General features: G+C 44.8%; 1 protein-coding gene across 3 annotated transcripts in view; it reads left to right on the top strand.

Moving 5' to 3' along the window:
• Window positions 1–12821, top strand: part of Ephb1 (EPH receptor B1) — a 394573-nt gene extending 381752 nt beyond the window's left edge. For 2 of the 3 annotated variants that reach the window (XM_036192519.1, XM_036192518.1), the window contains exons 14-16: window positions 5457–5650; window positions 7230–7385; window positions 11333–12821. In XM_036192519.1, coding sequence (XP_036048412.1) covers window positions 5457–5650; window positions 7230–7385; window positions 11333–11441 — 459 coding nt within the window. In that variant the 3' untranslated portion in view covers window positions 11442–12821. The remainder of the gene's footprint in view (window positions 1–5456; window positions 5651–7229; window positions 7386–11332) is intronic. The other variant, XM_036192520.1, reaches the window with a different exon arrangement.
• Window positions 12822–13673: the final 852 nt, after the last annotated feature.

Below are 13673 nucleotides of genomic sequence, written 5' to 3'. Positions count from 1 at the left end.
TTGGATCTGATTGACAGAGATAATGAGAGTGGCAGAGTCTGTGGAGAGGAGCTGCAGTTTCATTGAAACATCAGAGCTCAACTTAACCCCTTCTGCCCTGGTTCCTCCACTGCTCTGCGCTCCTCCACTTCACTCTTCCCAGTTCAGGGTCGAGGAGGTACCAACCACCTCCAGCTCACTTACAGGAAATAGGAATTCAGGGACAGCCAAGAACTCAACCCAGAATTTGAGGTAGGGACTTTCTCACTTTCCAGAGAGGCTATATTCACTTCATATCATATAACCCTGAGAACACTTAGGACTTTCTCTTTTTTCTCTCATTTTTTCTTCTTCCTTTCTTTATCACTTAGGACTTTCTATAGCCTCCTGGGTCTGATTCAACCACAGACCTACTATCTCTGGGCTCATGTGAACACAGGAAGTTCCTCTCCTATCTCAACATTTTGGTTAGGCCCTAGGATGTTTAATTACACTGGACTTTTGGGGTGTTCAGAAGAAATAGCAGACCATGCAGTGAGCTCAGCTTAAGTTGCCTAGACTGCTTCTCATACCTACCCCAATACCTCCCTCTTTCTTTCCCCTTGAAATGCCATCTGATCTTGTGCTAATATCCACTATTTTGAGGCAGGGTTTCTCTATGTAGCCCTGGCTGTCCTGTAACTTGCTCTGTAGACCAGGCTGGCCTTGAACTCCACTCTTCTTCATATTCATAAACCTCACCCTGCTGTGAGCCGAACAAGGCACTTAGAATTCCTACTAATTGATCTTCATTACTGCTTGGCAAGATATCCTGGGCCTTGGACGTGGGATTCCCATACAATTCAAATGTAGCCCTTGGTATTTGTCACAGTTAGACATGTTGACTTTCTCCACACTACTCTCCATATCTATAAGAAAGGCAGGGTGGCAAAGAATCACCTCCAAGTCCTAATAGAGGTTAAATAATGTCTTTGATCTAATGATACTTTAATAATAACTACGATTTATATGCACTCCAAAAATTTAGGAAAGCTCTAGATCCTTAAAAAGAGCATAAAAATCTCACTGGGCAGTGGTGGTACATGCCCTTTGTCCCAGCACTTGGGAGGCAGAGGCAGGCAGATCTCTGTGAGTTCGAGGCCAGCCTGTTCCAGGACAGGCTACAAAGCTACAAAGAGAAACCCTGTCTTGAAAAACAAAAACAAACAAACAAACAAACAAAAAATGAAAAAAGAAAATAAAAATCTCCTAAGTGAAATCACCTCAAAGATGAATACCAGCAGGTAAAAGCTGCCCAAACACCAGTGGATGACCAAGGCATTTTTTTTCTTTTCAGTTGAGAGTCATGTCAGTCAGCTTTCCATTTCTATAACAAAATACCTGAGAGAAATGATTAAGAGAAGAAGGGGTTTTTATTATTTTTTATTTTATTTTCATTTTAGACATGTCATTCACAGTTGGTTGACTTCATGGCTTTCAGGACTTTGTGAGATGGAACATCAGGGTGGTGTGGCATGTGGCAGAGGAAGATGTTCATCAACTAGCAGAGTCAGGAAACAAAAAGAAAGGGGAAAAGAAGCCAGATTGCCAATATCCCATTCCAAGGCATGTCTTCAGTGATGGATTCTTCCTCTAGCTAGGTCACATTTTCTGAAGGTTATACCACCTCCCTCTAGCACTATAGACTACTGAATAAGCCTTGAACACATGACCTTTGTGTCCATATCTAAATCATAAGAAGAGTGTTAGAGTTTGAATGTGAAATGTCCCTCATAGGTTCATGTGTTTTAACATTTGGTTTCCAGATGGTGGCGCTGTTTTGGAAAATATAAATCCTATAGGAGCTGAGGTCTAGCTAAAGGAAGTAGCTCACTAGGAAACAGGCCTTGAGGGTCATAAGCAACCTCCCTTCTAGCCCAAGCTCTCTGCTTCCTGGGTGGTACTATGTAGCAAGCAACAGCTGACCTTGCCCTCTGTCATGGCTTCCCTGGCACGGTGGACCCTAACTCCATGAACCTGTAAGCCAAAATAGTTCCTTCCTGCCTTAAGTTGCTTCTGTCCACTCTTAGCCATGAGAAATGTAATTAGTACAAACTGTAAAGAATTTAGAAGCATCAGTGCTTGGGTATCAGCTTGGATAATAGCAACAAAATCATCTGGAAGAAATAGCTGATGAAGTCCAACTTTGTAAGATGAATATGGGAATAGAGTTCCCATGGTTGTCCTCTATAGAAAAGGGTGAGAAATGGAGTATGGTCCCAATGTGTCTCTACTTTGTGCTTGATGATTTCAAACACTACCTTCCTAGACCTCCCAAATGGTCAGTAGTGGCTCCCTACTTGCTGAGAAGCTGTCCACTAAAAAAGTGGTGGTAATAACACCCTCCACATGATGAGGACTTTTCTGTCAGTCATCTGTGCAGAGCTCAGCATGTACCCTCTCACTCTGTCATCTAGTCTTTCTAGCATTCCACTGTGCAGTTTCCCATCCAGTGACTATCCCTTGATTTCATAGATAAGAAGTATAATTTGCACCCAAGATCCACTGGCCAACACCTCCAGTCCCTATGTAGTATTCTCACAACACAGCCTCTGCTCCTGACTGACCTTTCTGAGGAGCAGGAGCTAATGGCGTTTTGATATCCTCTTCAAAAGAAGTGTGGTAAGCATGCCAAACAAGTGGAGGAAATGCCAAAACAAACATCAGGGCGGTTATCAACATGGCTACATGGCTTAGGTCTACAGCTCATGGGCAGAAGATTTGGCACATACGTGGATCCCATTCTCCCGATGCCCTGTCTGGAGTGCTTGGGTCCACAGCGCAGCACAGTGAAGTGTTCCTCAGGAGTGCTCCTGAGCGCTGTTCCACTGAGATATTGAGAGTTGATTTGCTTCTGGGGAAAACTGGTTTGTACAGTAGTGCCAGGAATTTAGAGGAATACTAATGCCTTCCACTACCTTGTGTAGAAGACCCCATGGGACTTGGAACCTGGACTCTCACCCCTCCAGCTAGCCTCACCTAGCTTGACGTTAGGTTGACCCTGAGAAAGCAGCTCTGAGTACTCAATGGACAATTCCACTTGTCTCCACAGTGAATGGAGACTCCATGCCCCTTAGTCTGGCTGCCTGGAAGGAGTTAGAAAAGGACATATGTCAATGAGCCAGGTTAATGGGAACAATGCAAGTCACTGATTCTCATGGATCCCCTAGCTTAGTTCCATCCCTTAGTTTAGTTCCATTGTGTTTCAGTCCGTGAATACCCCAAAGGCTCCAGCTGAGTGCTGTGGCCTCTAGGGTTAGATTACAGACACCTTAAAGGCAGGTATCCTGTGTGTGTTACTATTACTCTTCATATCTCAGGCACATTGCTTATTTCACCATTTCCTCATGGGGAAATAGGGCCATAATGTCCTCCACAGAGGATGGAAGGGAATTTGACTGACAAAAGGGTGAAGGAGATAAATATGAGTCAGTACAATACACTCTTCAAAAGACAGTGTTCCCAGTCACTCATCATTTTATATAGTAGTGACACTAATATGAGGTGTATGCTAATTTTCCACCATATTAAATGGAAAAAGTAATGTGCTGATTATCTCTAATAACCAGTTTACAAGGTCAGAAAGAAAAGAACAATCAGTTGAAATTAATCTGATTTTTTTTAATTGAGGTAAAATATAAGAAAATCACTGAACTCCAAATAATTTCCTTTGTTGTTTAAGGTGTTTCACCTGTTTAGTATAAAATCAATGCACAATTATTATAGACAATAAAATACAAACAAGCAAGATGAAAAGCATCAAGAACATTTGTATTCCTCCCTGCCCAGAGGTGACTGAAATTTGCCCCACAGTGTATATCCAACTAAGGTCGTCATGCAGTTGCTGGGCTCTGTTATGTTATGACTTGTTGTTTTTTATGAAAGCAAGACTATGCAGTACAGTTAGACATCCCACCCTTTTGCCTGAGAGGGTAGTGTGAGCTTATTTCCATTTCAATGGCTCTGTCTCTTTAAAGGCTGGTTGGATTCCGGCTTTCTGTTGTTTTGTAAGTGTGCCCTCCTACAATCCTATGGTTAGAACCTGGGTCGTTTGTGATTTTGTTTCCCTGATATAGAAAGTGCATAGCAGGCAAAATTGACTTACGTGAGTTGAATTAAGAAGTAAAATGTGAAAACACATGCATATCTGAAAAATAAAACACTGAAAGGTCCCAAAAGTTTCGCAAAGTTTTTTTCACCACACTGAAAGCCACCCACACTGGATTAGAGGTTTTTACTCACTTTGTGAGCCCACCTTGCTTTGTGGGCTGTTGTCACCACACTGAAGAGTTTGTTTGCCTTGACCTCCAGTCCTTTCCATGTTGCTGTCTCAGGATGCTTAGGGCAACCTCGCACAGGATGCATCTGAGGGGTCCAGGCATGGAGTGGGACCTGCAATGCTGATTCATCTCCTCCCTTCCTTTTCCCTCGGGACTGAAAGAATGAGGCCATCTCAGGCTTTTGGAGCATATCTATAAATAACTAGTTCACCAAGTTTCTGCATAATCTGTCACTGCTCTTTTCCACCTGCTTCCAGGAAGGCAGATTTGAGCTCCATACCTTCTGTTTTCTTGTTTTGTAGACAAAGTCTTCTTATATAGCCTAGGCTAGCCCAGAACTCAGAATTCTCCTACATCAGACTTTAAATTGCTGGAATTACAAAAGTGTGCACCATGCCTAGCTCCTATACCTTTCCTCCCTCCCTCCCTCCCCCCCCCCTCTCTCCCTCTGTCTCCCCCCCCCATGTGTGTGTGTGTGTGTGTGTTCGTGTGCACACACACAGCAGTGCTGGTGCCCTCAGAGGCCATAAATATTGGATCTCTCTGGAGTTGGAGTTCTGGAGCTACAGGCCATTGTGAGCTGCACAATGTGGGTGCTGGGAATCAAACCCATTCGTCTGCAAGAGCAGTGCACACTCTTTACCACTGGAGCCAGCTCTCTGGTCCCACCTGCTACACTTAAAACCTATTAAAATTTTTATTTGTATTTGTGTATGTTTGTGTCTTTGTCTATGTGTGCACCATGGGCAGCCAGTAACTGAAGAATCTAGAAAAGGGGATCAGATCCCATTGAACTGGAGTTGAAAATGGTTGACAGCTGCCTGATGTAGGCACTGGCAACCAAACCTGGGTCTCCTGCAAGGTGAGCAAGTGCTCCTAACCAATGATCTCCAGCCTGCTGACCCTCTTGCTCTTACACAAACATTCACAGAGACCCAATTTTATCAGGCCCTGCACCCAGTACAGGAGACACAAAGGGACAAGATCTGGTCCCTACTTCCTAGGTAGGAAAATCAAGATCACAGTAAATCACATAGTGGGAATTATGTGGTGACCAATTAGGGCACCTGTGCCAACCTGGCTAGAAGAGACTCCATCTTTGCTAATGACTAGCTGACACATTTCCCTGGTCACCTTGATTCTTGTTTGCCACTACAGGTCATCAATGCCATTGAGCAGGACTACCGGCTGCCCCCTCCTATGGACTGCCCAGCTGCCCTGCACCAGCTCATGCTGGACTGTTGGCAGAAGGACCGAAATAGCCGGCCCCGTTTTGCAGAGATTGTCAACACCCTGGACAAGATGATCCGGAACCCAGCTAGTCTCAAGACTGTGGCAACCATCACCGCTGTGTGAGTCTAGTGAAGCAGGGTAATACCTAGATGTGGTTGTTCTCATGCCCAAGGGCATGGCTGGCAGCTTTTGCTCTCTCAGGAGCAAAGCTGGAGTGGCACCAATTATCCACTATGGAATACATTCCCAGATTTTTGCCTTCTTTTTATCCTCCCTCCCTCTGAAATATATTTCAAGTGTCTGTTGTGAGCAGATATTCCGAGACCTGGTCAGGTTTCTACCATCTGTTGGCAGCCAGTGGACTCAGCACCGGACTCTCTATTAGTAGACTATATCTGATATGATTGGTGCTACAGCATTTCTAGATGATCTTGTTTCCAGGAGGTACCTTTTTGTTAACTACACTGATAGTCTAGGCCAGTATAGCTGTGGGCTTGAAGATTTTGCCAAAAGTTAGATAGGTAAAGGCTCCAATTACTGTGGGACCAAAAAAAAAAAAAAAATACAAGGCAGATTTATTTGATATGAATGGATGCACAACACAGCTGTCAGCTACAGTATCTGCTGTGATTCACTTACCTATATTTGCGTGAACACATTGGTTAATTTCTCTTTTCAACCAAAATGTAGTAGGCGGCTACAGGCCAGTCTTTGTAGCCAGTGCTGGTTCTATACAACAAGTAAGCTGTAGTCCTTGCCATTGTGGAGTTTAAAATAATTTAGGAACAGCAGACATTAATCAGATGATCATAAAAAAATGTAAAATTAAGATCTTAATGGCTGACATGGCAGGGTCCTATGCAGAACACCCAGAGCTCATGCCTCCATTGCAGCAGAGAGGGACCTGGTGACGATCTTGCAGATGAGACTGGAAGGACCAGAGTACATTGACTAGATGAGCATGGAGATGAGAGCAAAGGGCAAGTGCTCAGCCTGTTAGGAGAGTCAGGTGCTCAGGGCCTGTTGCTAAGCATGAAGTTGAGGAAGCTGGTAAGGTGGGCAAAAATGAGGCCTCTCACTGTCCTCAGGGTATATTGGGCATTATCTTCATTTTGAGAACAGTGAGCACACATTGAATGGTTTGGTATGTATTACGGTCAAGGAGACAGCTTTGATGTGATCATTTCTGCATTTTGAAAAGTGTATCTGGCTGCAGTGTGGACCTTGTAAAGGAGAGCGCAAGAGGGTAATGCCGTGCAAAGATACAGGAAGTAAACTCTTGTGGCCTAGAGGGAAATTGGGTGTGAAACTGGAGTGGTGTCAAGATAGCTGACGTCAAGATGGCTGGTTCAGTTCCCTGCATATCTACTTCAAGTCTGTTCAGAGAAGGACAATCATTGCTAGGCTGTTCCATGCCATGCTTTTCAGATAACAGGAAAAAGAAAGCTGTTTCCATTAGATTTGGCATGGCTATACACATCTTTTATAGGACCATATCTTGGGATGAGAAGTACAGTCTCCCCCTCCTTTCAACTGAATACTGTACCAAGCTGCTTGTGTTGTTGACTGACGTGTGACAATGCCTAACAGTAGAGGGATGGCCCTTTGGCTTTGGAGGCAGCGCCAGGAGAGGAGGGTCAGCCTGGAGTGCCCCCTCTCTTCAGCCGTGAGGTCACCTGTTCCCCTCTGTCTCGCCAGGCCTTCCCAACCCCTGCTTGACCGCTCTATCCCAGACTTCACGGCCTTTACCACCGTGGATGACTGGCTGAGTGCCATCAAAATGGTCCAGTACAGGGACAGCTTCCTCACCGCTGGCTTCACCTCCCTCCAACTGGTCACCCAGATGACGTCAGAGTAAGTGAAGAGACTCTCCTTTGTCCAGCCCAGAGCTAAGTGTTCTGGCCCCTTCCCTGCTCCTGAAGATGATGTGGGTCAAAGCCCTTTCTCTATATAGAGCCAGCCTTGTTGTGAGGCTGTACTTTGGTAAGATGAAGGTAGGAGATGGTAGAGATCTAGTCTGGGCCCTAGATGAGAGTTCTTCATAGTCATAGCCATATGTCATTTTTCCAATCATCAAGTCTCTTCCCCATTTAAGTTTATAAATTCAACCCACCAAAGAGAGAAGAGAAGAACACAGCAGCCAGCGCTTTAGACAGTCGGAGGCAGGGGACTGCACTGACTCAGCGACTGCTGGGTTGTGTGGAGCAGGGCATCATCCTCACACTTGGACAACCCTTGTAAACACACACACACACACACACACACACACACACACACACGTACGCACGCACGCACGCACGCTTCCATCCCCCACTCATTACATTACTTACCAGTCTGCTGCTCCCACAGGAATGTGGAGGAAAACACAAAATAAAATTATTCAAATAAGATGGGAGCGAGACGGATTCTTGAAGATCCATGTGGTCCATCGTTTCCCCCAGAATGTTGAAAGCAGCACCAGTTGTGGGAAATGTTAATAGGTTCTCCTTGGAAAAAAAGGTCCCACGGTCAAATAAATTTGGGAAATACTGCACACTTTATCATCCTCGTGGAGACTCACTGCTCATATTAGCATTATAAAGGCCATGAGAAACCCTGAGATAAAGGAGCCCATTTCAAATTATTAAATACCCTAGAACCATAGTTTTGAGGGACAGGTTTTTATGGAACTGCAGTTTGGGAAATATTTATCCAGCTCCAATCTTTCCATTCAACAGATTGTGAAATAGTATGACACATGAGGCCAGATGGGGCACAGGCTGCTTTTCCAGCTGCTGGTTCAATATGCATCTACCCCTCTTCCCACCTTTCCCCTCTAAGGGCCAAAAGAGGTCTCAGCCTTTGCTGCTCACAGGAGTAGTCTGGGAATCTTGAAGAAGTACAGAAGCCTATGCCTGGGGATGAGCCTCAGCCAGTAGAGTGCTTGCCTAACACACATGAAACCCTGGGTTCAACCTCTAGTGTAAACTGGGGATGGTGGTGCATGTCTATAATGCCAGCACTTGGGAGGTAGAGACAAGGGGATCAGAAATTCACGGTTATCTTCAGTTACCATATCAAGTTCAAGGCCAGCCTGGACTACAGAAGACCAAAGTACCGACACCACCTGTAGGCTTCTGATTAATGCTATGTGGTGAGAGCAGGGCTTAGGGGATTTCACCATTCCCCAGGTGATTCTGACATGTGACAAAGGTTGTGAAACACAAGAAGGACCAGGTTTAGATTTTTCTTTTGCCTTGTGTACTCAAACAGTTGAAATAATCCAAACCAGGAAATCAGTTCTTTTACACACACACACACACACACACACACACACACACACACACACACCTGAGCTACAATGCATAGTGATAGCATCAGAATGGATTCTGGAGACCTGCGATATACATCTCCTATGGCTGAGGACCCATCAGTCCAGCAGGCACGTGACATATGTTAACTGGTCATCTGTTACATCTTAGGCACAATGCTGAATTGGGGTTTTCTTATGACCAGGCCAGTTGCTTCATCTGGGAGAGAAGAGTGGAGATCCACTCCTGGCTTTGTACTCTGGTGCAGACAGACAGATTTCAGGCACTGACTGGCTTCTGGCCCATGCCTGGAGTCAGGCTTTATCACTATGAGATTTATTCTTATCATAAATGATGGAGTCTGGGTTTTCTCCATTTGGTGGATTGAATGTGCATCTCCATTTGAATCCACTAAACAGCAGTGTATGTTGGGTAAAGGTCCATTTCCTGGTGATCCCCCAAAAAAGATATTCCTACACATTTTGAATGTTTGCCAATTGGACAGCACAAAACTAAAATAAACAAAGTTAAAAAGAACCAGCCTTCCCATCCTGCAGCACCCAGAGGGATGCTCCTGGGTGATGAGAGGGCCTAAGTGTGGGCGTTCATCAAGTCAGGGCCATTCTACTTTGCTTACTCTTGTCTGCCTAAGACTTTTCTTTGACATGCTTCCCCCCTCCCCCGCTCCATAACTGAATGAGTCAAATAAAGCTGTTCCTTCAGTCTGGGGAAAGTCGCAGAAAAAAGGGACAAGGAGAGGATTAAAAGGAAAGTCAAACTGAAAATTACGGGATTTAGTTCAAAGTAAAACACAGCCACACAGTACTGGAGCAATTCAGTTTGTTTCTTGAGAGATGAAAGATGGAGGGGGAAAAAAAAGAAAATGAGCAACTCGATAAAATAGATGGTGGGATAATTTGTGAATTCAAATATCAAGTATGTTTCCTCAAAGTATTTGCTATAGAAGACACGGGCAATTTGCCTATCTCAAGCAGCTGCAGCCTTGGATAGATGGACTGCAGCTAGCTGACATGGGGCGTTAGGGTCTGGAGAGTCATAGGGCCAAGGCATTGTGGATACAGACACCCAGCCCAGGGTCTGCCAGGGTGTGCCGTGTACAAAAAAGCCTGCCTGTGCTAGGCTCAGGGAGCTTAGAAGAAATAAGCAGTCCTGTAGAAGAGTTTGAAAGGCCTGTTAGGAGGCTGGGAACCAGGTGCTGTTCTATTTGAATTCACTGCTTACCTGCTGTGTGATGTTCAGTGCTTCACTTCCTTGAATGACACTTGTCTTGTCTGTAAATGCACATGTAAGAGTAGTGCCCTTGTCATTGGTTTGTAGAGAGACAAATGGAATAACATGGTCTAACAAGCATGCATGTGGTCCATCGCCTGCTCAGAAAACCTGAGTGTTGTTAAACTTACTATCTGTGACTGAAGTTTCTCTATCTGAGGACTGAGAAACACATCCCTGAAAGGTTTAAATAGGATAGTATATAGCATGTGGTATGCACTTGGGCAGAACTTTACATTGTTACCAGCTAAGGACTTGTTCATATTAATTCTCACAGTTGACAGATGAATCTGATCCGAACCTCTATCCCAGACATATTCTTTGGATTCCTACTTGGGCAGATACTTTAAAGTTATTTTAAGATCACCCTTCTTAAAAATGCATGGCATTAAAATTCAAACAGAGTGAGAGATTGGAAGCTCAGGGGGAAACATCAGAAGACCAGGCAAGCCCCACAGCTTTTCAATCTCAGTGGGTGTTCACTAATTTAGGCAGAAAGTTCCACAAAATAACCAAAGCCCCATAGAGTGTGCACTTAGAGAGTCAGAGGAAATTTCCAGTCCACCTGAGGGTCATGCCACTATGAAAAGGCTGCTTCTGGATCCATGGTTGAGGAATAAGGCATGGCTCATGCAGATTGGGGGACAAGGGGGACACAGAGAACGTGAGTTTGAGCAGGATAATTTTATAACTTGGTGCTGGGGACGAGGGGGATAGCTCAGTCAGTAGAATGCTTGCTAGGCAAGCATGAGGACCTGAGTGTTATCTCCAGAATCATTGTGAAAGCAGCTGGGTATGGTGGCACTCACTTATAATCCTAGCACTGGGGAGGTAGAGAGAGGAAGATCCCCTAGGCTCACTGGCCAGCTCCACTGTCATAATTGGCATGCCTCAGGTCAGTCAGTGAGAGACAATCTCATGAAAACAAACACAAGACAATGTGGATGGTGACTAGGGAACAACAGTCAAGGCTGGTCTCTGGCCTCCATATACATGTACATATATGTACATACACCCCCCCACTAGAGACTCACACACATTCACACATATACAAAGTCAAAGAAAATATTGCTAAGTACTTGACCTAATTTCACTTAAGATTCTGGGATTTTAGCACGTTTTTCTGCCCACCCTACTATTTTCGGGAGCATGCCTTTGGTGATAAGTTTGAACTGTGAAAAAGCTGCCCTAACTCTAACATTGACTTCTTTGCCCTTCTAGAGACCTCCTGAGAATAGGGGTCACCTTGGCAGGCCATCAGAAGAAGATTCTGAGCAGCATCCATTCGATGAGGGTCCAGATGAGTCAGTCACCATCAGTAATGGCATGAGAAGACTTGCATTCACAGGGGAGGAGAGGAAGTGAAAAGGACCAAGGTCAAAGGGAAACCAGAGGTTGACCACTGTGGAATGTGCAAGAAAGATCAGCTTTTTGGCTGGGAAACAACTTTCCATCTGTGAAGAATGAACTGGACCCGTGGCTCATGGGCAATCGTCGTTTCTCCGCAACAGAAGCACGTAGATGCCATGGGAAACCAAACACGTGATGATAAAGATAGAGAAAGGTGATTTTTAACAGAAGTGAAGCTGAATCCATATGAATTGGGAACCAAGGTGAACTCGCTCCTACCCAAGGGGATTGGAGTTACCTGTCTCCGGGAAGAAGGGAAGGAGGTGGAGGGATGAGACACAAGCCTCAGGCTGTTCCATCTTCTCCCTCACCAATGATGTTCTTTTCTTTTCTCCTTTCGTACTCCTCCCTGAGAGTCCCTCCTCCCTCCCCACATCCATCTCCCTTTGCTCATGACTCGTGTAGGGAAGTTTCTTCAAATCAAACCCAGCTCCTGAGTCTCCAGATGTTGTTCTGTCAGTTGCCAAAGGACCTTGCTGACCACTACTGCATGGGGATCCAACCAATCCGATTAATGTCTTCATATTGAAGAAGAGATGTACCTTCAATTGAAAATCTTGTTTTTCTTTTGTTTGCATTTTCTGCAAAAAGGAAAAAAGAAACCACAAATTGGAAAAATAATAGAAAAAAAACCTGTTTCCGTGTGCAAGCGCACACGTATGTGTGTCTGTGTTATAAAACGACTGTGCTTGTTCGTGACAGATGCAAACAAGGAAAAAGAATTGGGAGAGTTTGGGCTCTGGGAGGTCTCAGGGAGCTGGAATACGCTGTTGGCCTGGCTTTCTGCTCGGCCCACTGTTGCTTGGCTCAATGGGAAGAGAAAAGAGGGGGGCAGGAACTTAAATGAAAAATTAAAGAAAAACAAAAACAGTCTCTGAAGAGTTTGCAAATTAAGAAGGAAACAGGTGAGTGGTTTGAATTGGATGCAGTGTGGGCCATTTCTAGAATGATGCTGACTGAAGAGTTATCACTGATAAGATCTGAAGAAAAGGAGAAGGAAAGGATTTCTGGAGAATGTTCTTCCACATCCCCGGAACCAGCAATTTTAGAGGCGGCAAGGGAGAATTCTTTCTTGCCTGGCCTGCAGACTGGCTGAAGCTGTGTGACATCCGAGGAATGTCTCTGTCCTGTCCGTGTTTCTCTTTACATTCCTCCTTGTACCTCATTGTTCATTGTTTGATTCACTTTTGTAAATTCCACCTAACATTTAAATATTTTTAATTTCTCCTTTTACCTTAATCTCCTTGCTAATTTTATCTGTCTAATTAAAAAGAGCAGAAGCATGTCTGGGTTTATGTAAGATGTTGTCAGAGTGTGTGTCCCTGGACCCTGATTTTGGCTCACACACTATGCTAAGAAGTTGATGTCCATACTTTAGACAGCTGGCTATTGTTACATCTGTAAACACACAGCTAGGGAGATGTGAGGACTTGGCAGAAACCTTGGCTCCAAACTCATTAAATATCTAAGGCAGTATGAGCCTTTTCCTCTAGGCCTAGGGAAATGACTGGGGAGAATCCTAGTTCCATTTCTGTTGTGGTGATAAAGTATCATGGCAATAGCAGCCAAAGGGAGAAAAGGTTTATTTGACCCACAGTTCCAGGTGGTAATCCATTATTGCAGGCAAATCAAAGCATTAAAAACCTGAAGCAGGTAGTCACATCACATCCACGGTTGAGAGCAGAGAGCAAATGAACGCATGTATGCTCATTTGTGCTCGGCGCCCTTTCTACTTTTTATAGTCCAAGATCTCCTGCCTAGTGAATGGTGTTGCCCACAGTGGGCTGAGTCTTCCCATATCAGTTAACATAATCACAACAATCCCCCCCCTAGACATGCCCACAGACCAACCTGACCTAGGCAAGCTTTATTGAGACTCCCATCCCTGGAGGTTCTAGGTTGTTCCAAGTTCACAATTAAAACTGTCACAGGGGAATTCTGGCCTTGAGTTACCAGCTCTGGACTAGCAGGAAGCTCCTTCAAAGAGGCTCATAACTTGAAGATACAGCTACGACCCAGTTGAGCTTACCTTAAAGCACAGCTATAAAGTTGGCTCCTGGAGGATGGGAGAAGCTGGGGAGAGAGAACACCCTTCAACAGATTCCCATGTGGTCTGCAGAGAGCTCTAGTTCAGCCAGGAGAGTGGAAGACA

This window comes from Onychomys torridus, chromosome 7 (assembly GCF_903995425.1).
Source record: "Onychomys torridus chromosome 7, mOncTor1.1, whole genome shotgun sequence".
Classification (NCBI taxonomy): domain Eukaryota; kingdom Metazoa; phylum Chordata; class Mammalia; order Rodentia; family Cricetidae; genus Onychomys; species Onychomys torridus.
The sequence above is the reverse complement of the archived record's forward strand: the minus strand, read 5'-3'. Positions and strand labels throughout refer to the sequence as shown.